The following is a 23,144-nucleotide window of genomic DNA, read 5'->3' on the forward strand; positions in this document are numbered from 1 at the left end:
TCCAGGCTGTCAGCGCGTCAGTCCGGGTAAGCTGTGGACATAAATCACTAAAACTCCTCCGGCAGCGCTAGCTCCACCCGTTCATTTAAACCGGTGGACGGAGTCGCAGGAAACGGCAGGAACACCTGAATAAAGAGAGATAAAAGAAGTTAGAGCAGCTAAAAACACCCATGACGGGAAACAAGTAGAGCTGGGGATCCATTCAGACGTCAAGAATCGATTTGATTCTGATTCTTAAGATTCTACTGAGCCCCTCTGGCGACATTTGAAAAAAATAAAATAATGCGTGGCCACGAGTTAATATCTCGTAGCCACGCATTGATTATCTCGTTGCCACGAGATATTAACTTGTGACTACGAGATATTAACTCGTGGCCACGCATTAACTCGTGGCCACAAGTTAATATCTCGTGGCCACGCATTATTAATTTTTTTTCAAAATGAGTGGCCACGAGTTAATATCTTGTGGCCTTGACTTAATATCTCGTGGCCACGAGTTAATATCTCTTGGCCACGAGATAATTAATGAGTGGCCACGAGTTAATATCTCGTGGCCACGACTTAATATCTCTTGGCCACGAGTTAATATATTGTGGCTACGAGTTATTAAGGCGTGGCCACACATTAATATCTCGTGGCCACGCATTTATAACTCGTTGCCATGAGATAACATATTGTGGCCACGAGATATTAACTCGTGGCTACGAGTTAATATCTCGTGGCCACACATTATTAATTTTTTTTCAAAATAATTAGTGGCCACGTGTTAATATCTCATGGCCCCGCATTAATTATCTTGTGGCCACGCATTGATTATCTCGTGGCTAAGAGATATTAACTCATGGCCAAGCATTAATATCTCGTGGCCACGCATTAATAACTCGTGGCCACGCATTATTACATTTTTTTCAAAATAATGAGTGGCCACGAGTTAATATCTCATGGCCCCGCATTAATTATCTTGTGGCCACGACATATTAACTCGTAGCCACGCATTATTTTATTTTTTTCAAATGTCACCAGATGGGCTCCGTAAGTTTCAGAATCGATTATCAAGATTTGACTCGATTCAATCCGATTCGATTCCGATATTGATTTGGGTCAGTGTTATTAAAACTGTTTTTTATAATAATAATAATAATACATTTTATTTGAAGGCGCCTTTCTGAACACTCAAGGTCGCCGTACAATAGTTAAAAACAGTGTAACACAATAATAAAAGCTAGGGGGTAAACAAATACTCAGAATAAAAAACCACAACAACGACACAACGACACAGTGCAAGTGGGGTCAGAGGGAGAAGGCAGTTCTGAACAGGTGGGTTTTCAGTTTGGATTTGAAGTGAGGGAGTGAGGTGGTGTTCCTGAGATCCGGTGGTAGGCTGTTCCAGAGACGGGGAGCAGAGCGGCTAAATGCTCTGCTCCCCATGGTGGCAAGACGGGCAGGTGGAACAGTCAGGTGGATGGAGGAGGAGGATCTGAGGGTGCGTGAGGGCGTGGCGACGTGGAGGAGGTCCGACAGGTAGGGAGGGGCAAGGTTGTGGATTGACTTAAACGTTAGGAGAAGGATTTTGAAGTCGATTATGTGTTTTATTGGAAGCCAGTGGAGCTGTTGTAGGACAGGGGTGATGTGGTTGATGGATGGGGTCCTTGAGATGATGCGGGCAGCTGAATTCTGAACTAACTGGAGTTTGTGGAGGAATTTGTGAATGACACCGGAGAGGAGAGAGTTACAGTAATCAAGGCGAGAAGTGACGAGGCTATGCACAAGAATAGAAGTGGTGTGGGGGGTGAGGGAGGGGCGGAGGCGGTTGATGTTGCGCAGGTGGAAATAATAATAAATTTTTGAGCTGTTGCATGAATTATATGACTGTAGTTCTGCAACATATTAATACTAGTATTATATTGAGATTCAACAGCAAGTATTGCAGCTAATGATGCTGTAAGGACCAATCAGCTCCCAGAATGGAAGGACCAATCAGAAATGTTGAGAAAAAAGTCAAAATTTTGAGAAAAAAGTCAAAATTTTGAGAAAAAAGTCGAAAAAAAAGTCAAAATTTCGAGAAAAAAGTCAAAATTTTAATGAAAAAGTGGAAATTTTGAGAAAAAAGTCGAAATGTCGAGAAAAAAGTCGAAATGTCGAGAAAAAAGTCGAAATGTTGAGAAAAAATGTGAAATGTTGAGAAAAAAGTCTAAATTTCGAGATAGAAAAGGAAAGGAAAAAGGAAGAAAAAAAGAGAAAAAAAGGACCAATCAGCTCCCAGAATGCTGATAGAACTGAAACAGAAACATCGTGGGTCAGAATTACCAAACAGATCCAGGGACGAAACAGAGACGCAGGAAATCGGTTTTTAGTTTTTAACACATTCTGTTTTTATTGTTTCCATTTTCGGTTTATTTCGATTTTTAATTTTTGAGAATTTTGTTTTTAGCATTTTATGCAAATGTAACCCCAAGACAGTATATAAAGTAATGAAATATAAACAATGTATGCAATTATAACTGAAAACTTTAATGTTTTCATTCCTTTAAACATATTTAAAGGTTAAAAACATGGCAGCAGTTATTCTGGTGTCCAAAAAAACATTCCTTTTTTTGGGCATAAACAAAAAAATACCAAAGGTTGTAATGTAGTGATGAAAAAAAAATCGATTTTTAGACATATAAATCGATTTTTAGGAATTAATATGAGAATCGATTCAACACAGGCCTAGAAACAAGTGTGGAAACTGTAAATTATAAATGAGGACGCAGTGATTCGTGTGATGAAATGGTTGTTGAACTTCTGTTCCTCTCGGTGAGTTAATGTGACTCCCATCATTTGCTAGATGTATTTTCAGCTCCAAACCATTCGCCCGGTTGTGCTTACCGTCAAATAAAAGCACTTATTTTATTTATTCCCTTATAGGAAACAAGAATATCCCCAACGGCTGCCTTTCCATCCCTGGAAGACAGATTAGCTGACACTTGTAAACACCAGCGAGTCTCGCCGGGGGTTTCATTGGGAGAATGTCGTGAGTGGTTTAACATCCAGCTAGCAGAAACAGCTGCTTCACCTGCTGGAGGATTAAATAATGAATTAAGTCGTTATTACGTTTGTTTCCCTCCGTCGTTGCTCCGTTGCCTGAAGGCCCAGCAGAACATTAATGTATTTCATGCGTTAGTTAGCGTCGTGGACGTTCAGGCGGTTTGTCAGGGAGGCGTCTGGCGGCTTTTTAAGGGGCAGGAAGCAGGAAACTGTATTTATAGAGACCAGTGGTGTTTGTTAGACTACTGACCTCTGACCTCAACCCCTGGAAACGTCTGCAGGGACTCCCTCGTACCCTCATCACATGTTTCCCCAGACCTGTGGTTTTCATTCTATTAGTTTCGTTGACATCTTGAACTCGGTTGTCTCCCACGGCAACTGTGAAGCTTCCCCTGCCTGTCGCTTGATCTGGCAAATACATGAAACATGGCCGATGACCGGTCTCTCCCTGAGAGCCCGTCTGGCTCAGACTGGTCCAGTCTGGACCAGTCTGGATTTGAGATAGAGAGAGACCATGCTGTTAATTAATCATTTCATTTCTTGGGGGGGGGGGAGTGCCGGGCCACGCGGGACAATGCCCCCCACGACCCGGACCCCCTGCCCCTTAGCCTATGTGCGTATGAATCGTGTAGGGGGGGAAGGAGGGGGAGGCTGAAGCCAGGAGGCAGGACCAGCAAAGCCGGTCCTGGTAAGACACCCACGTTCCCCCACCGGCCATCCAGTAGACGGGGGGCAGCCCTCCGTCTACTGGATGGCCGGTGGGGGAACGTGGGTGTCTTAATGGGTGTCTTAATCATTTCATTTCAGTCATACTTTATTAACTCCTGAATGGAAACAAAATAAAATATAACCATCAACATGAATTTAAAGATTTGAGTTGAACTGATCACCAGCTGAACCTTTTGAGGTGAGTTAATGGTTCACAAGTGGAAATCTCTCCTGCACCAGACGTCCTGTGGAGGTCACCCCAATGTCACCCCAAGGTCACCCCAAGGTCACTCCAAGGTCAGCCCAAGGTCTCCCCAAGGTCAGGTGCCTGCGTGAGGTCGTACTTGCCTTAAACGCCGACCGGCTCCGAGCTCACGATCCTTGTCTCCGTCTCTTTGACCCTTTAAACACCAGACTAACGGCGTTTACATGTCTGGGGACGGTTTTATAGCCCGGGGTCTCCAGTGACCCAGTAATGTTCAGGTGAACTGAGATTCAGGTTCCAGGGTTGAGCTGGGGGGAGATCAGCATCTGTAGGAGATGAGGCGTCCAGGAATCAGCTGTATCATCTGGACCTGAGCTCCTGAGGTCCTGAGCTCCATCACCCCCCACTATTATAAAGATGCTGACATCATCATGAGGTGACAAACGTCTCTCTGGCATCACGGCTGATTAACCGATGATGACGGTCGGTAGCTCCGCCGTCTGCAGAGCTCCGGCTGTTTCATCAACGTTGCTGTCGCTCGGCAGCAGCGTCTGGAGACGAAGCCAAACAAGTTCAGCTGATCCCGCTGGAGTAACCGGAGCAGAGGAAGATGAAGGAATGAAATAGTAGTCGACAGACAGAAATACTAAAACAGAAATAGAGCTAGTAGCCGGGAAATGAGAAAAGTTGGACCGGATCCCCTGACTGTGATATCTGGAGGGAGGAGGGACACGCCTGTAGATCTCTGGACACGCCTGTAGATCTCTGGACACGCCTGTAGATCTCTGGACACATGGATCTGCAGGGATCAGTTCCCTCTGAGGTCTGAGTTTGTTGGGGGGGGTACACAACAGCTTTCCTTCACATTCGTCACTAGAACAACGTTTTTATTATTTCCAATTATAGCGAGAGGAGGTTCCTCGGAACAGCGGCAAACTTTAATACCGTAAACGACCTCCATCGTAGGAGGAACTGCTCTCTGGATCTCTTTGGATCAGATTCAGATTCAGAGAAACTTTATTCATCCCCGAGGGACAATTCAGGACAACTAAGCAGCAATACAAGTACAGTAAATCCGCTCAGCTGCCGGCCGGTCGACCACAACGAGCAGCAACCCGAGCACATGAAAAATTTACATCAACTTCACAAGACTTTTAGCCAGGAAGGCGTTGAGAGTAAGAGAGGTGGTTATCAGTAAGTGTATGTGTGGCGGTAAGTCCGTGAACTTCGCTCAGAGCTGCTTTCAGCCAGTGTCCTTGATGTTATCAGACGGCTCGGTTAGTTATGAAACAGGTCCACAGGTGTTCCTGAGAGAGGGGAGGGTTAGTGGGGGCAGAGTCACCTTGCTTACATTCCACCAGGGAGATTGTGACCAGAGCGATCAGGCAAACTTCTCTGTCAAGGCCAGATTATAGAATCAACAATTGTATTGAAAGAAAAGAAACAGACAGACTCAGTAATTTTCCGTCTGCCTTTAGTCTCTGGTTCATCAATGGCGACTCCAAACAGACGAATTTGTGGTCAATTCCCGCCAAGACGAGCTTCCAACTTCTCCAAGGTCTTCTCCATCTTGCCAATGAGCTCAAAGACCGGAGCCAGCCTGCGATTCTGTTCAAGAATCACATCCAGCTTGCGGCTTTGCTCCCCCAGCATTAAAGTCTGAGTGTTGATCACCTTGCTTGTCCCTTCAGCCACGTCCGGCAGCTCTGAAAGAGCCAAAACAGCTGTCGACGACTTACGCGTTTGTCGGTAGACCAGGAATCCCCCTCCTCCGATTAGGAGAAATCCTGCTATCATTAATCCAATTATGAAGCATCTTCAACGTCCTCGACAGACAGAATCGCCAAACACAACGGTTTCCAATGTTTCCAGGAATCCATTGTGTATCCAGCAAAAAATGTCCCATCGGGGCAGGAGGGCTCCCTTACCCCCTGACTTCTCGTCGCAAAAATTTGGTCGATTGTGCTGAGAGACCAGTTAATCAATTCCATGATTGTAGAGTTTGGAAGGAGTGAAAAAGAGAGACTCTGAAGACGAGACAGGACAAAAAGCAGTAGCAGGGCAGATAGATAAGGGAAAGGAGCAGAAAAGCGTCCGCCTTCGCCAAGACCCGGAAGAGAAGCATTCTTTCTGTATCTCTCTGAATCTGGCTTGGTCTCTCCAGATCTTTCTGGATCTCTCTGCTCTGTTTTCTCAGGTGTGAATTATATATGAAGTCATTCAGAGTCTCTAGTTCTGTCAAACTCCTCACAGATTTCCCCAACGCTCAGCTTTTCTGGCTCGATACGTCACACGGTAACAGGGCGGGAACTCTGCACCTCCGAGTTTATGTCTGAAAGGAAAAACCTGCTGCAGCAACAATGTTGCAGAGACACACACACACACACCACTCACCAACATTGACTTTGGGACGTTATATTTCATATTTATACTCTATTCTAGTTTCAGTCTTAAAGCTTGGTGTGGAACCCCCCCCTGTTCTGCTCGTACGTTTCCTAACACGTTTCCTAACACGTTTCCTAACACTACACTCGTTTACTCCCCAAAGAGCCGAACAAAGAGACACCTGAAACCTTGAGTGTGAATCCTTTCTCTCCGTCTCAAAAAGCAATTCCCCTGAAACGGTAGATATGGAAAACAGAGATATGGGATTGTTATTCAGCAGGAGACGGACGGCGTCTGGAGCTGCTCTGAATTATAAATGAAGGCAGCGGGACCGAGGTGCTGGTTCCTGGGCCGGGTTCTGGTGCTGGATCCTGGGCCGGGTTCTGGTTGGACGGCCGGAGCTGGGACGACTCGTCACTTAGCAACTCTCTCTCTCGGTGTAGGTTAGATCCTAACGGCTCACCTGTAACCTTTGACCTGCCAACCTGATTTAAATAAGACCAATGGAACCGTGGCTTCAGTAAAACCTGTTTAGTGTCAGAAAATTTGTTGTGTGAGATATTTAACTGCCTGTAATATTTCATAACTGTGATCCGTCGTAGTTTTCAACCAGTTTTGTCCCAGTCCCACCATTATAACCAAGAACAACTTGTTCGTTTTATTTTGCATCTTGCTTTTAAATAAGAATATGGGCCTATATAGGCTATTTATTAGCATCAGTGTCTATTTTAATTTGCACCTTTTGCTTTAAAAAACAAAACAAAAAACAGTCATGAAAAATTAACAATATGAAGCCAAGAGCGCTTATAATATTACCAAGTTCACTCTCACTCATTTGCCATAATTTGGATGGGTAAATTATTCACAAAAATGAATAGTAAATGGAAAATAAATTGATTCTAAAGAATACATTTTTTTTTTTAAATTATTATTGTTTTCCATTAACAATTTCACGGACCACCTGCCATACCGCAACGGACCACCAGAGGGCCGCGGACCACCGGTTGACAAACCCTGATCTAAGGTGATCTTCTATCATCTACAGTGATCTATTGTGATTGTTAGGTTCCTAAATCAACATACATAAATGAATAACTTAGGAAAGACACAAAGACTGTTAGAAATGAGTTTTTCAGGCCTTCTGCAGAAGGGAAGCAAAGTCGGAGCTTGCAGAGCAACATGGCCCTCTCGAATGCTCTCGACCAACTCTTGCTGCCTCCTTTGCATCAGGTATTTATTTGAGAAACTGACAGGAAACATGACCATATTTGGAACAGTGAATGGACAATGGACGAAAACAGGAAACAGATGGAGAACAGACATGGTATCAGATGATGGTTAAAAAGGTCACACCTATGACTTTTCAGTTAATAAACAACTTATCTGTGGTGTGCAGATCAACAGACATTCTTTAAAAAAACTCAAATGGTCAAGGGATCAAATGGGCCCCTTCTGGACAACAGGACATTTTGGACAGATGTGTCCAACTGCACAATAGTCAACTGTTAACAGAGCAGACAACCCCCCTGAGTACCCTCAGGGAGTGGCCTGTCCTGTGACTTCTGTTAACAGTGATAAGGATGTGAAAAACCCAGCAGTCAGCTTCTCTGAGCTGACCTAATTCTGATTCTGATTCTTCATAGTTTCATAAAGACAATTTGTTCAAAAAGGTTGATTAACCTCACAGTGATCCATTGTGATCCGTTGCCATCTATTGTGATCTATTTTGATCTACAGTGATCTATAATGATCCACCTCCTTCTCCTCGGTGGCCAATATGTTCTGTGTTCTGCATAAAACCCCACAACCCCTTCAGCCACGACTCTAACCAGACTGATATGTTTACTGCTCAGCAGTTCAGACGAGCCGGAGTAGCTTTTGTGAGGAGGGAAGAGACGGTGATGGTGGAACTGGAACATCCAGGAGGCCCCGTCACTGCTGAGAATATTAAAACAGGCTTTACTGGCTTCTACTCACCCTGTCATGTTCTAGTCATGTTGTCATCATGGCCGCCGGGCCTCCAGGTCTCAGAACCACAGACCTGGACCTCCGGATGCCCTGATGTTTCAGCACTCATCCCTTCTCCTGTCGGCCTGAAATATTCAACGTTTTACTCACTAAACCAGAAAACACCGTCTTAGTGCCTTCATGCGGAAACTGACTTCAGTTTCTCCTCTGAAGGAGAGACTCAGCTCACCTCCTAACTCAGGGGTCGGAACCCAAAATGTTTTAGATCCATATTGGACCAAAAACACAAAAAAACTCATGTGTCTGGAGCCGCAAAAAATGAAAAGTCTTGTATCAGAATTAGAATGAAGAAACACATGCTGCATGTTTCTATATTAGTTAGAACTGGGGTTTATTTTTCATTATGCACTTCGAGAAAAAAGTTGAAATCTTGAGAAAAAAGTCGAAATGTTGAGAAAAAAATTGAAATCTTGAGAAAAAAGTCGAAATTTCGAGAAAAAAGTTGAAATGACGAGAAAAAAGTTGAAATTTAGAGGAAAAAAGTCAAAATGTCGAGTAAAAAGTGGAAATGTTGAGAAAAAAGCCAAAACTTCGTGAATAAAGTCAAAATGTCGAGAAAAAAGTCAAAATGTCGAGGAAATAATCAAAATGTTGAAATGTCGAGAAAAAAGTTGAGATTTAAAAGGAAGAAAAGAAGAAAAAAAAGAAAAAAAAGAAGAAAGAAAAAAAGAGGAAAAAAAAGGAAAAAAAGAGGAAAGGAAAAAAGGAAAAAAAAAGGTCTAGCTGGGGGACCGGGACTGGGTCCTCGGACTTAATGTTCCGTAAATAGTTTCAATTTGGACTTCTTTAATAAACTGAATAAATTTGAATAAATGTAGTTGTCGTGCTCGGTTGAAAATGTTCTGGTGTTCTGGTCGAACACATCCGTCCTGGACTTCCCTAACTTCCTGCCAGTGGATGAATAGCTAATCTTGAATATATAAAGTCACATCGTCCACAAACGTACCCGTCGCTGCAGACAGAACCGACCCGACACCATCCACTCCTGAGGAGTTTTTATGGTTTGATAGAAACAACTAATGTGTCGTCTCGTTGGTTTTTGCCCTAGTTGCTCTGGTCTTGGTCTAGGTCTTGATACTCTCTAGTCTTGGTCTTGGTACTCTCTAGTCTTGGTCTTGGTACTCTCTAGTCTTGGTCTTGATACTCTCTAGTCTTGGTCTTGGTACTCTCTAGTCTTGGTCTTGGTACTCTCTAGTCTTGGTCTTGATACTCTCTAGTCTTGGTCTTGATACTATCTAGTCTTGGTCTTGGTACTCTCTAGTCTTGGTCTTGATTCTCTCTAGTCTTGGTCTTGGTCTTGGTACTCTCTAGTCTTGGTCTTGGTCTTGGTACTCTCTAGTCTTGGTACTCTCTAGTCTTGGTCTTGATACTCTCTAGTCTTGGTCTTGATACTCTCTAGTCTTTGTCTTGGTCTTGATACTCTCTAGTCTTGGTCTTGGTCTTGGTACTCTCTAGTCTTGGTCTTGGTCTTGGTACTTTCTAGTCTTGGTCTTGGTACTCTCTAGTCTTGGTCTTGGTACTCTCTAGTCTTGGTCTTGGTACTCTCTAGTCTTGGTCTTGGTCTTGATACTCTCTAATCTTGGTCTTGGTACTCTCTAGTCTTGGTCTTGTTACTCTCTAGTCTTGGTCTTGTTACTCTCTAGTCTTGGTCTTGTTACTCTCTAGTCTTGGTCTTGGTACTCTCTAGTCTTGGTCTTGGTACTCTCTAGTCTTGGTCTTGATACTCTCTAGTCTTGGTCTTGGTACTCTCTAGTCTTGGTCATGATACTCTCTAGTCTTGGTCTTGGTACTTTCTAGTCTTGGTCTTGGTACTCTCTAGTCTTGGTCTTGGTACTTTCTAGTCTTGGTCTTGGTACTCTCTAGTCTTGGTCTTGGTCCTCTCTAGTCTTGGTCTTGGTACTTTCTAGTCTTGGTCTTGGTACTCTCTAGTCTTGGTCTTGGTACTTTCTAGTCTTGGTCTTGGTACTCTCTAGTCTGGGTCTTGGTCTTGATACTCTCTAGTCTTGGTCTTGGTCTTGGTACTCTCTAGTCTTGGTCTTGGTCCTGGTCTTGGTTTAGGCGGTCTTGACTACAGCAGTCAGCTGACGTCTCCACGTTGAGAGTCCCGGGTGTTAATGATGATGGCGTTGGACCAGCAACCAGGGCAACCAGGGGAAAGAGCTGCTATTCCTGGAGGCGTCTCTTTTTATTTAGGAGCAGCGTGTCGTCGTTGGCAGAGATTCTCCTCTTCTCTCCTCTTCTCTCCTCTTCGTTCCTCTCACTTCACTGGTCTGCTCATTTATTCAGCTGCTGCTCCGACCTCGTTCATCCCTCCTTCATCCCTCGTTCATCCCTCCTTCATCCCTCCTTCATCCCTCCTTCATCCCTCGTTCATCCCTCGTTCATCCCTCGTTCATTCCTCGTTCATCCCTCCTTCATCACTCGTTCATCCCTCCTTCATCCCTCCTTCATCCCTCCTTCATCCCTCGTTCATCACTTCTTCTTCTGCTGCTGCAGCCGATCAGCAGAATCAGCAGATCTGCAGGTCGGGGGTCAGCGGCGGCGCGGAAACGCTAACCTGGTGGTTTAGGTTCCACTAGGAACCACAGCACTCATCTGCTTTACTCACGCCTTTATTTTGAAACCCCAGCATCCCATCAAGCCTTTATTTTGAAACCCAAGCATCCCTTCAACAGTTACATTTCACTACAACACTTTCATTTCAAGTATACACCAATATTTTCCACTCTACTTTATCTAAATCAAAGCTTAAGCTGAAAAACAGGAACATTTTTGTGACATAAATACAATTGCAATGATCAACTTTTGCACATTAACAGTTTTTATGAAGGAAATGTTCCGGTGTTGGTTGTTTCCCCCTTTGTAATGATCCAAACACCAACCACCTTGCTGCTCCTGCAGGACTGAGGTTTGCTGCAGTTCCTCCACCGATCACCGGGGGGCGGCTGCAAAAACAAGTCAATCTCCATTGACTTCGGTGTTAAAATCTCCCACTTTGGAACAGAAATATTCATATTTACAGCCTACAGGTTCAAACACTGCCTGGGCTGGTTTGGACCACGCCAGGAATTTATATCATGCATTAAATTGAATAAAGTTGCTGGCTGTTACCACTTCCTTATCTGTAATCGTCAAGCTACTGCCCGTCATTTTTGATTTCACCATCGACTTAATATATCAAATGTTTTATCCCGCTGATATATTGGCGGGGTTTGGCTGAAAAAGCTGTGAGCAAAGCTAACTATTTTTTTTATATCTTTTTATTTCACAATAATTTTCACAATTCACATTTTCACATTCGCAATTTCTATTTTACCCTCCCCATAATTTTCCAGGGGGAAAAAAAACATACATTAAGGGAGAACAAAATTAAATAAATATAAAAAATATTAAAAAAAATATTAAAAAAAAAAGAAATAAAAAAATGGCAGCAACAGCGATATCAATAAACTGTACATACATACAGCACATGCTTATTTTCTCATACATATATCTGTATAAGGCACAAGTTTGAAAATGGAGATACTCATTGGTCGCCCTTGGAAAAGTTCTCCAGTTTTGAAAATAATGGAGACCAAAATTCTTGAAAGATTTGACCACAGTTGTATTTTTCCAAAGTTAAAGCTAACTATTATTGATATTCAGGTTTCAAAATTGGTCTTCAGAAACCAGTGGGTCACGTGACTGAAGGCTTCGTCCATCGTTATATACAGTTTATGGTCTCACCTGGCCCTAGTATTGTCCTTTTTCATGAAATATAACCAAACTTTGGAGCGTTTCTGCCTCCACGCCTAGTTGGAAACATTCTAAGCCAAAATACGAAGCGTGTACATGAGGCCAAATGTGTCAGACGTTGGTAGAACCGTTAATGGAATTGTTAGGGAGACGGGTTAACAATTCCACGAAGTTGAACTAGTGGATTCCCCTCCCTGCCCATGACCCCCTGACCCCGTAGAGGAAGCTCCATCCAGATACTGGTTCCTCCAGGTCTGGGTTCTGGTCTCTAACAAAGACCTGCTGACCCCAGAACATGTTCTGATCCACCAGAGGATCAAAAACATCAGCTTTTATTGTTGTCTTTGTGTAACAGACTTGAGAAACGAACATAAAGGTGTTGAATGCTGTGCAGGAACAGGAGATTGCAGGAGTTAGGGACGGGGGATCTGCTGTTTCACTCTGAGCTAAACTTATGCATTTGCTATTTTAAACTCCTTCTTGTTACCGTAGCGATACGTGATGGGAGTGTGAAGCTGCAGAGCTGCAGACTCTGGCTCTGTATATTCCTGTTTCTGTCGTTGTTCTTGTGTTATTTATAATCAAACACAATCGTACCTTCAGCTCTCTAATCCATATTTAAACAGACAACTATTAACCAGCGTTAGGAGCCACGGCGGTGTCTCTGAGAGACAGAAACAGCTAGTAGCTCAGCTGCTGCAGGGACAGGGGAACTCTGTTACCGGTCATGAGACTTGTTGGGTCAGTAGATGTTTTGGGAGAAATCTCACTTTAAGGTTGTAGAAGTGGTCGGCTGCACCAAAATGAATCACACACACACACTCGCTTTTGCTATAATGATGTATGAACCTTTATTACCAGCCAGAAAAGCAAGCATTTGCATAGAAAACACACACACAATTACTCTTTTGCTAGGACAAGGTGTCAAGTTATCCCCCACAAATGACAGAGCAATGTTACGCACACACAACTACAAAGGTTCAAGGCCTCATACTCTTACCTCGACACGAGACTGGAGAGCCGAACAGTCCTGATACAGAGTAGGCCAAAGAAACCGCGCTGGGCGTCCGTGCACTAGACCCACAGCAGACTCTGAATCCAAACTTCCGGCTCTCGCGTCTTTATACCTTTCTACTCTGCACCTCTCTCACAGAAAAACAAGCATTTGTTATAATAAACAGCAGGTGCATGGCTGATTAAAGCTGTGTTTTGGGAATCCATGGCATTTCAGGACACAAAATTTATTTTTCTCCCTTCACTAGAACACCTAGGAACTCCTTCAGACCACATTGGACCACATGTAGAACCGTAGAACTTAACTATAGAACTTAACCGTAGATCTAAATGACGGTAGTAGATCTGAAGTGTAGAACTTAAAGGTAGAACTGGACCTTAACCGTAGAACTTAACTGTATGTAAAATGTCGTCTTGTTTGGGCTAAACGGATAAACGGGAAAGAGCGGAGCTGCTGCTGCTGCCGGGACAGGAGTTATTACTGTCAGGGTTTGACGTTTCCCCCAGCCTTTCAGTTTCTGTCTTGCCCCGCCTGTGTCCCATCTGCCCTGATTGTTTGCACCTGTGTCTCGTTATCCCCTGAGTATATCTGGTCTTGTCATTCCCTTGTTCCCTGTCGGTCCGTACTGTTTTGTCCTCCATGTTTCCTGCCACGTTTTTCCTCCTCAAGTTTTTTGATCCCTGTTTAGTTTCTTTTGATTCTGCCATGCAGCGCTTTGTTTTTTGGTTTTCTGGAATAAATCCTTGGTTTTTGCAACTCCTGCCTCCTGCTCTCCTGCGTTTGGGTCCACGCCTTACACCAGACGTGACAGTTACTGTGGATCTTTGGATTGAGATTTTACATTTACGAAATCATGTATCATCAAATTATCAAAGTATTTTAGAGCCATATTCTCTTCAAAGAGGTAAAATACACATTTACGCCCAGTATAGGTATGCATATAGAGCAGAGATGTGAGGTGATGACCTCGCGTGATTCTCTAAATCCTCATGATCTTCTCCAGTCCTGCTTTACAGCCACTACGAGCTGCTTAACGTGAAGTTCTTTCACTTCAGTGGTTTCCTCATCCCAAGAGACACGATCGCGGCTACAGGGACGTGTCGTGATGAGCTGGAGAGCTTGAGAGTTTGAGAGCGTTAGATGGACTAAGAGTGGCTCTAAATCAACTCCGTGTTGTCATCAGCTCTCAGAGACACAAACATGTTGACACGACACTGAATCCCTCATGAATCCCTCATTAATCCTTCATCAATCCTTCATCAATCCTTCATCAATCCTTCATCAATCCTTCATCATCATCCACATCTGGAAACATGTTAACACGACACTGAATCCCTCATGAATCCCTCATGAATCCCTCATGAATCCTTCATCAATCCTTCATCAACCCTTCATCAATCGTTCATCAATCCTTCATCAACCCTTCATCAATCCTTCATCAGCTCCACATCTGGGCTTCGTCTCGGTCCCTCTGGACTCTAATGTTACTCAGAACTGCTAAGATTATAAAGTTATCTTTGTTATGTTACTGTCTCCTGGAATCTGGAGCTCTTTGAGTGTTTTTAGAAGTCTGAGCTATTTCTGAGCCAGTACTTCCTCGGCGCGTATTAAAATTACATTAAAAAAGTCAAAATGTTGAGAAAAAAGTCGAAATGTTGTGAAAAAAGTTGAGGTACAATTTTTTTAAAAAGTCAAAATGTTGAAAAAAAAGTCAAAATTTCGTGAATAAAGTTGAAATGTTGAGAAAAAAGTTGAAATGACGAGAATAATGTTGAAGTACAATTTCGAGAAAAAAGTCGAAAATGACGAGAAAAAAGTTAAAATGTTGAGAAAAAAGTCGAAAAAAAAGTCGAAATGTTGAGATTAATGTTAAAGTACAATTTCGAGAAAAATCTCAAAAAGTCGAAATGTTGAGAAAAAAGTCGAAATGTTGAGAAAAAAGTCTAAATGAAACGTGTGGTGATGAGCTTGAGAGCGTATATTCGGCTGGAAGTGGCTGCTAAATCAACACCGTGTTGTCATCAGCTCTGAGAGACACAAACATGTTAACACGACACTGAATCCTTCATGAATCCTTCATGAATCCTTCATCAATCCTTCATCAATCCTTCATTAATCCTTCATCAATCCTTCATCAATCCTTCATCATCATCCACATCTGGAAACATGTTAACACGACACTGAATCCTTCATCAATCCTTCATCAATCCTTCATCAATCCTTCATCAATCCTTCATCAATCCTTCATCAATCCTTCATCAATCCTTCATCAATCCTTCATCAATCCTTCATCAATCCTTCATCATCATCCACATCTGGAAACATGTTAACACGACATGGGGATGCTAGTGCTGCATCAGCATCATCTGAGCATCACTTTGAGTGTTTTTAGAAGTCTGAGCTTTTTCTGAGCCAGAGCTTCCTCGGCTCGTATTAAAATTAAATTAAAAAGTCGAAATGTTGAGAAAAAAGTCAAAATGTTGAAAAAAAAAGTCAAATGTTGAGAAAAAAAGTTGAAATTTCGAGAAAAAAGTCGAAATGTCGAGATTAATGTTGAAGTACAATTTCAAGAAAAATGTCAATGTTGAGAAAAAAGTCAAAATGTTGAAAAAAAAAGTCAAATGTTGAGAAAAAAGTCGAAATGTTGAGAAAAAAAGTCGAAATTTCGAGAAAAAGTCGAAATGTCAAGAATAATGTTGAAGTACAATTTCAAGAAAAAAAGACAATGTTGAAGAAAAAAGTAAAAATTTTGTGAATAAAGTTGAAATGTTGAGAAAAAAGTTGAAATTTCGAGAAAAAAGTTGAAATTTCGAGAAAAAAGTTAAAATTTCGAGAAAAAAGTCAAAATTTCAAGAAAAAAGTCAAAATGTTGAGAAAAAAAGTCGAAATTTCGAGAATAAAGTCGAAATTTCAAGAAAAAAGTCGAAAAGTTCCCTCATCTGGGCTCCGGTGTTCGTCCCTCTGGACTCTAATGTTACTCAGAACTGCTCCGACTATAAAGTTATCTTTGTTATGTTACCGTCTCCTGGATCTGGAGCACTTTAGTGTTTCTGTTTCCTCCTGCAGAACTGAAGTTATTATAAAGTTATCTTTATGTTACTGTCTCCTGAATCTGGAGCACTTTAGTGTTTCTGTTTCCTCCTGCAGAACTGCTAAGATTATAAAGTTATCTTTGTTATGTTACTGTCTCTGAATCTGGAGCACTTTAGTGTTTCTGTTTCTAAGATTATAAAGTTATCTTTGTTTTGTTACTGTCTCTGAATCTGGAGCACTTTAGTGTTTCTGTTTCCTCCTGCAGAACTGCTAAGATTATAAAGTTATCTTTGTTATGTTACTGTCTCTGAATCTGGAGCACTTTAGTGTTCCTGTTTCCTCCTGCAGAACTGCTAACATTATAAAGTTATCTTTGTTATGTTACTGTCTCCTGAATCTGGAGCACTTTAGTGTTTCTGTTTCCTCCTGCAGAACTGAAGTTATTATAAAGTTATCTTTATGTTACTGTGTCCTGAATCTGGAGCACTTTAGTGTTTCTGTTTCCTCCTGCAGAACTGCTAAGATTATAAAGTTATCTTTGTTATGTTACTGTCTCTGAATCTGGAGCACTTTAGTGTTTCTGTTTCCTCCTGCAGAACTCTGAATAATCTGCTTCAGTTTATTTCTACAGAAAAGCATCAATGATTCAGGGGATTGTGCTAACTTTGTTCCCGCTTGGCTGTTTTTAGAAGTCTGAGCTATTTCTGAGCCAGAACTTCCTCGGCTCGTATTAAAATTAAATGACCCGATGGATGAATGGATGAGTGAGAGGAAAGTGCAGGAAAGAGGAACCTTACTCATCACATTATGGATGATGTTGTCCTGCTGTCAGCTAGAGTTGATTCAGACCTCTGATCTGTTGCCTCGTCTGTGACACGTTTAACCTGCAGAAACACAGTCTGACTTTGGTTTATTTATTTAAAATGTTTTTTTTTTTTAATATATATTATTAATACTCAGGTTCCAGCAATAAATATTGAAGAGTATCAGGGCCAGGCAGGAGAAAAATAATAATAATATTTTAGAGGATGAAGATTTTTTATTATTATGCACTTGGAGGAAAAAAAGTCGAAATGTCGAAAAATGTTGAGAAAAAAGTTAAAATATGTAGAGAAAAAAGTTGAAATGTCGAGATTAATGTTGAAATACAATTTTGAGAAAAAAAAGTCAACATGTTCAGAAAAAAAGTCAACATTTCGTGAATAATGGTTGAGAAAAAAGGCGAAATTTCGACTTGATTTTTATTGACACGTTTAACAAAGTCCCGTCTCGGTTTTATTTATTTATTCATTTATTTTTATAAATACTACCAGCAACCTTTTTTTTTAAACATATATATATAAGGGGGATCGAACGGGGGGTGGATACGCTGCAAGTCTGAAATGAGAGAAACAGGAAAACACACAAGTCTTTGGAATCTGCAAGAAAGAAAACAAAGAAACAGGAACAGGCAGAGACACAAACAGCAACCAGTCCAGGTCCCTGAGACTGAATCAGGACCGGAATACTGAGATTATCAATCCCTGAAACTGTGGGGTGAATTCCATCTCTGTTTTAGCTTCAATACTTTAGATTTTATGATAAAGAAAGCTGAATCAGGACTAGAATACTGCCATTAGACAGTAGCTAACGCTCACTTTTCATACAAGTCATGTGAAGACATAAGCCAGCTTTTCCAGGCTATGTTTCTAGATAGCCAAATAGTAATGAGATTTGTTGTTTGGGGGCATCCCCTGAACAGACAGACGTTAGTTTGGTGCAGATCGGACCTGCACTTTTTGATGGGCGGGGCTTTGAAACTTCACCTTTTCCAACATTTGAACGGACGCTGTTGCCACAACATTTGACCAAACCAAGTAAAACTTGACCTGTGGCCTCCATATGGGGCCTAGATTGGGCTTGCCAAGTCTCAACTCTGTGAACCCTCTGCAACGCCAACTAGCTCTGTGGAAGTCGTACAGCCACGGGAACAAAAGATCCTAGCAAAGGGCCTTCTGCATTGCAACATAGTCAAAAATCAGCCTCCCAGCTCAAAGCGTTAGTGAATTATTCAAAAAACACACAAAAAAGGCCCGAAAAAGGCACCACACACGGTGACCTTTGGCACTTCCGAAGGTCGCACGGGTCTGGACCTCGGCACAGTGGATGAGAGTCACCTCCTGATACAGAGTCTAGAATTTCAGCCTCCTAGCTCAAAGTGTTAGTGAACTATGCAAAAAAAAAAGACACAAAATAGTCTTCGCAGGCCCAAAAAGCAACACACGCGGTGACCTTTGACACTTCCGAAGGTCACACAGATCTGAAACTCGGCACAGTGGATGAGAGTCACCTCCTGATACAGAGTCTAGAATTTCAGCCTCCTAGCTCAAAGCGTTAGTGAACTGTGCAAAAAAAGACACGAAATAGGCCTCATAGGCAAACCTATAACAATACATAACAAACCTCCTGTGCCTACTGAGCATTAATAACTTGTCATAATCGAAGGAGAACTAATTAAAACGGATGTCCTTAACATGAACCTATTGTATTATTGAATTATCAAGGACACTTTCGTGTTTTTGTGTTTAGAAATGTTAAAGATATTAAAAGAAAACCATAACACAATGAGGAAAATACCGTGGCGAACAAGTCGTGCCCAGAGCGTGTCTCGAACCACAGTCTCCCAGACCACAGTCAACTGCACTAACCAGTCTCCCAGACCACAGTCAACTGCACTAACCAGTCTCCCAGACCACAGTCAACTGCACTAACCAGTCTCCCAGACCACAGTCAACTGCACTAACCAGTCTCCCAGACCAGTCAACTGCACTAACCAGTCTCCCAGACCACAGTCAACTGCACTAACCAGTCTCCCAGACCACAGTCAACTGCACTAACCAGTCTCCCAGACCACAGTCAACTGCACTAACCAGTCTCCCAGACCACAGCCAACTGCACTAACCAGTCTCCCAGACCACAGTCAACTGCACTAACCAGTCTCCCAGACCACAGTCAACTGCACTAACCAGTCTCCCAGACCACAGTCAACTGCACTAACCAGTCGGCCAAATGCTGATGTGTTGCCCAGGCGGGCAAGGCCTTATCTATCTGTGGTCGTTACACTATGTTCCAAAAAGTTTTGTTTTTATTGGACAAGATCCGGCATTTTACGTTGAATTCTATTGTTCAGGTTTTAAAATTCTAGCTCGGGGGTCGGCAACCCACACAGACTCTACACTCACCCACACTCTAGAGCCGCATGCTGCTCTTTAGCGCCGCCCTAGTGGCTCCTGGTTTGACCTTTTTTTTCTTCTTTTTTTTTCTTTTCCTTTTTTCTTTTTTTCTTCTTTTTTCCTGTTTTTTCTTCCTTTTTCCTTTCCTTTTTAATCTCGACATTTCGACTTTTTTCTCGAAATTTTGACTTTTTTCTCATTATTTTGACTTTTTTCTCAACATTTCAACTTTTTTCTCGACATTTCAACTTTTTTCTCAAGATTGTACTTCAACATTAATCTCGACATTTCGACTTTTTTCTCGAACTGTATAATGGAAAAAAAAATCTTCCCCCAGTTATAACTAATATAGAAACATGCAGTGTTTCCTTCATTCTAATTTTGATACAAGACTTTTAATTTTTTGCGGCTCCAGACATATGTGTTTTTTTGTGTTTTTGGTCCAATATGGATCTAAAACATTTTGGGTTGCCGACCCCTGGTCTAGCTAAATACATAAAAAAGGGAGGTGAGGTATGAGCTTCATAACAAAACTTCTGTGCCTACTGAGCATTAATAACATGGGGTTAGCCATAGAAAGGGGCGATAACAGCCTCCTGTGCCTACTAGTAGGTAGAGTAGGGCCCTACTGGCCCATATCTATGGGATGATTGTTATCGTTTTGTCCTTCATTCAATAATATGACAGCAGTCAAATCGGGTGACGGATCCCATTGACTTTGCATAGTAATATCCGTGGTGCTCCCATTAAAACCTCAATAAAACACTGCTAAAATAGCGTTAAAAACATGCTTTTACAAACTGACAGTAACAAACAGTACCTTGCACGACAAAAACTCATAATTTAGTCACTATAGAAATTTCGAGAAAAAAGTCGAAATGTTGAGAAAAAAAGTCGAAATGTTGAGAAAAAAAGTCAAAATTTCGAGAAAAAAGTTGAAATGTCGAGATTAATGTTTAAGTACAATTTCGAGAAAAAAAGACAAAATGTTGAAGAAAAAAGTACAAATTTTGTGAATAAAGTTGAAATGTTGAAATTTCGAGAAAAAAGTCAAAATTTCGAGAAAGAAGTCGAAATGTCGAGATTAATGTTTAAGTACAATTTCGAGAAAAAAAGACAAAATGTAAAAAAAAAAAAAAGTAAAACAAAAAGTAAAAATTTTGTGAATAAAGTTGAAAAGTTGAGAAAAAAGTTGAAATTTCGAGAAAAAAGTCAAAATTTCGAGAAAAAAGTCGAAATGTTGAGAAAAAAAGTCGAAATTTCGAGAGAAAAGTTGAAATGTTGAAAAAAAAAGTCGAAATTTCGAGAAAAAAGTAAAAATTTCGAGAAAAAAGTAGAAATGTCGAGAAAAAGTGGAAAAGTTCCCTCATCTGGGCTCCGGTGTTCGTCCCACTAGACTCTAATGTTACTCAGAACTGCTCGGATTATAAAGTTATCTTTGTTATGTTACTGTCTCCTGGAATCTGGAGCACTTTAGTGTTTTTAGAGAGGAAGTTTATTCTGAGAGTCTGACTCAGGGAAACGAGGGATTGTTGTGACGGCGGCGGCGGCGCTAACGTAGCGGCGGCGGTGCTAACGTAGCGGCGGTGACAGAAGTGCAGTAGTTACAGCATCACAGACTTTAGCCAAGGTCAGGGATAGAAACGCTAGAAAGAGACGGAGAGGAGAGAAGGAATCAGCTCTGAAAGAGACGGAGAGGAGGGAAGAATCAGCTCTGAAAGAGACGGAGAGAAGGAATCAGCTCTGAAAGAGACGGAGAGAAGGAATCAGTTCTGACGGGTGGAGACGGATAGCGGCGGCGAGTCCCACAACAGCTAACGAGCAGGAATGATAGAACTGAGAAGTGACAGAGTGAGAAATTGAGATGGAGTGAGGCGGCTGCCGGAGTTCGGAGGATAGAAAGAGCTTCGGCGGCTGAATGATGGAGGGAGAGATGGAGGGAGAGAGCTGGCTACTCGCTAGCAGAGTGATGGATGGAGAGATGGAGGGAGAGATGATGGAGAGAATAGAGCCGGCTACTCACAGGGTGATGAATGGAGAGATGGAGGGAGAGATGGAGGAACAGAGTCGGCTACTCCCTACCAGGGTGATGGAGGGAGAGATGATGGAGGGAGAGATGGAGGGAGAGAGGTGATTGATGTCCGCCGGGTTACAGACGATTCTGTTCAGGGTGATTTCATTTAGAGACTCAGAACTCGGTTGCTAAACGTTGGGCTAATTCTGTCCGACCTTCCCGAGGCTGAAAGTGATGTCAACGTTATATTTCCATTAATCACGGGAACAAACTCTCTGCTCACGGATCTGTGAGCCGTCAGTCCGGCGGACGATGAAGACGTTGCTGGTGAAGAGACGATACGCCGGTTAAACGACAAACTGCACCGAGCTAGCGGTTAAACCACAACCTGCACCGAGCTAGCGGTTAAACCACAACCTGCACCGAGCTAGCGGTTAAACGACAACCTGCACCGAGCTAGCGGTTAAACGACAACCTGCACCGAGCTAGCAGCGCTCTGGGGTTCAAGCAGAGGAAAAGACCCGGTTTAGACCCGTTACAAGGGTTAGGGTTCAAGTCTGAGAGAAACAGGAAAACACACGACGGACACACAAGCCTTTGGAATCTTCAAGAGAGAAAACAAAGAAACAGGAACTGGAACAGGCGGAGACACAAACAACAACCAGTCCAGGTCCCTGAAACTGAATCGGGTTAGGGTTATTTTATATAATATTACGACTTTATTCTCATAAATTATGACTTTACTCTCATAAATTACGACTTTATTCTCATAAAGTACGACTTTATTCTCATAAAGTACGACTTTATTCTCATAAATTACGACTTTATTCTCATAAATTACGACTTTATTCTCATAAATTACGACTTTATTCTCATAAATTACGACTTTATTCTCATAAATTATTACTTTATTCTCATAAATTATTACTTTATTCTCATAAATTACAACTTTATTCTCGCAACATTACAACTTTATTCTCATAAATTACGACTTTATTCTCATAAATTACGACTTTATTCTCAGGAAAACACACAACGGACACACAAGCCTTTGGAATCTTCAAGAGAGAAAACAAAGAAACAGGAACAGGCAGAGACACAAACAACAACCAGTCCAGGTCCCTGAAACTGAACCTGGTCACGGTTTGGGTTTAGGCCTGTGTTGAAAAAATCGATTTCCCAATTCTAAATCGATTCTCATATTAATTCCTAAAAATCGATTCATATGTCTAAAGATCGATTTTTTTTTTTTTTTATTATTTATTTATGTTTTTTTTTTTCATCATTACATTACAACTTTTGTTTATTTTTTTGTTTATCCCCAAAAAAGGAGTGTTTTGTTGGACACGAGAATAACTGGTGCCATGTTTTTACCTTTAAATATGTTTAAAGGTATGAAAACATTAAAGTGTTATAAAGGGTTATAATTGCATAAATTGTCTAATTTTCGTTACTTTATATACTGTCTTGGGGTTACATTTGCAAAAAATGCTAAAAACCAAATTCTCATAAATTAAAAACCAAAATAGACCGAAAATGGAACAAATAAAAACGGAATGTGGGAAAAAATAAAACCGATTTCCTAACTTCTCCGTCACTCCATTTCTCCGCGGTGCTAAACCCCCCAGAGCGCTAGCTGATACTTTGTTTAGCTTCCAGCTTTTCCGGTCATAGTGAATCAAAGAGATAAGTGTAACTATTGTGCAAAAAAACAAAACAACACACAAAAAAACTCACACACACACAAAGAAAAGAGGCTGAAAGTTCACGACTGCTTCACGA

The 23,144-nt window shown here is 41.8% G+C and overlaps 1 protein-coding gene across 1 annotated transcript in view; it reads left to right on the forward strand.

Moving 5' to 3' along the window:
- LOC133460965 (trafficking protein particle complex subunit 9-like) overlaps nucleotides 1-14,234 on the forward strand; it is a 162,012-nt gene extending 147,778 nt beyond the window's left edge. The window contains exon 23 of the mRNA XM_061741675.1: nucleotides 14,107-14,234. Within this exon, the coding sequence (XP_061597659.1) occupies nucleotides 14,107-14,234 (128 nt within the window). The remainder of the gene's footprint in view (nucleotides 1-14,106) is intronic.
- The last annotated feature ends 8,910 nt before the right edge of the window (nucleotides 14,235-23,144 follow it).

The sequence above is a fragment of the Cololabis saira genome, chromosome 15 (assembly GCF_033807715.1).
Source record: "Cololabis saira isolate AMF1-May2022 chromosome 15, fColSai1.1, whole genome shotgun sequence".
Lineage (NCBI taxonomy): Eukaryota > Metazoa > Chordata > Actinopteri > Beloniformes > Belonidae > Cololabis > Cololabis saira.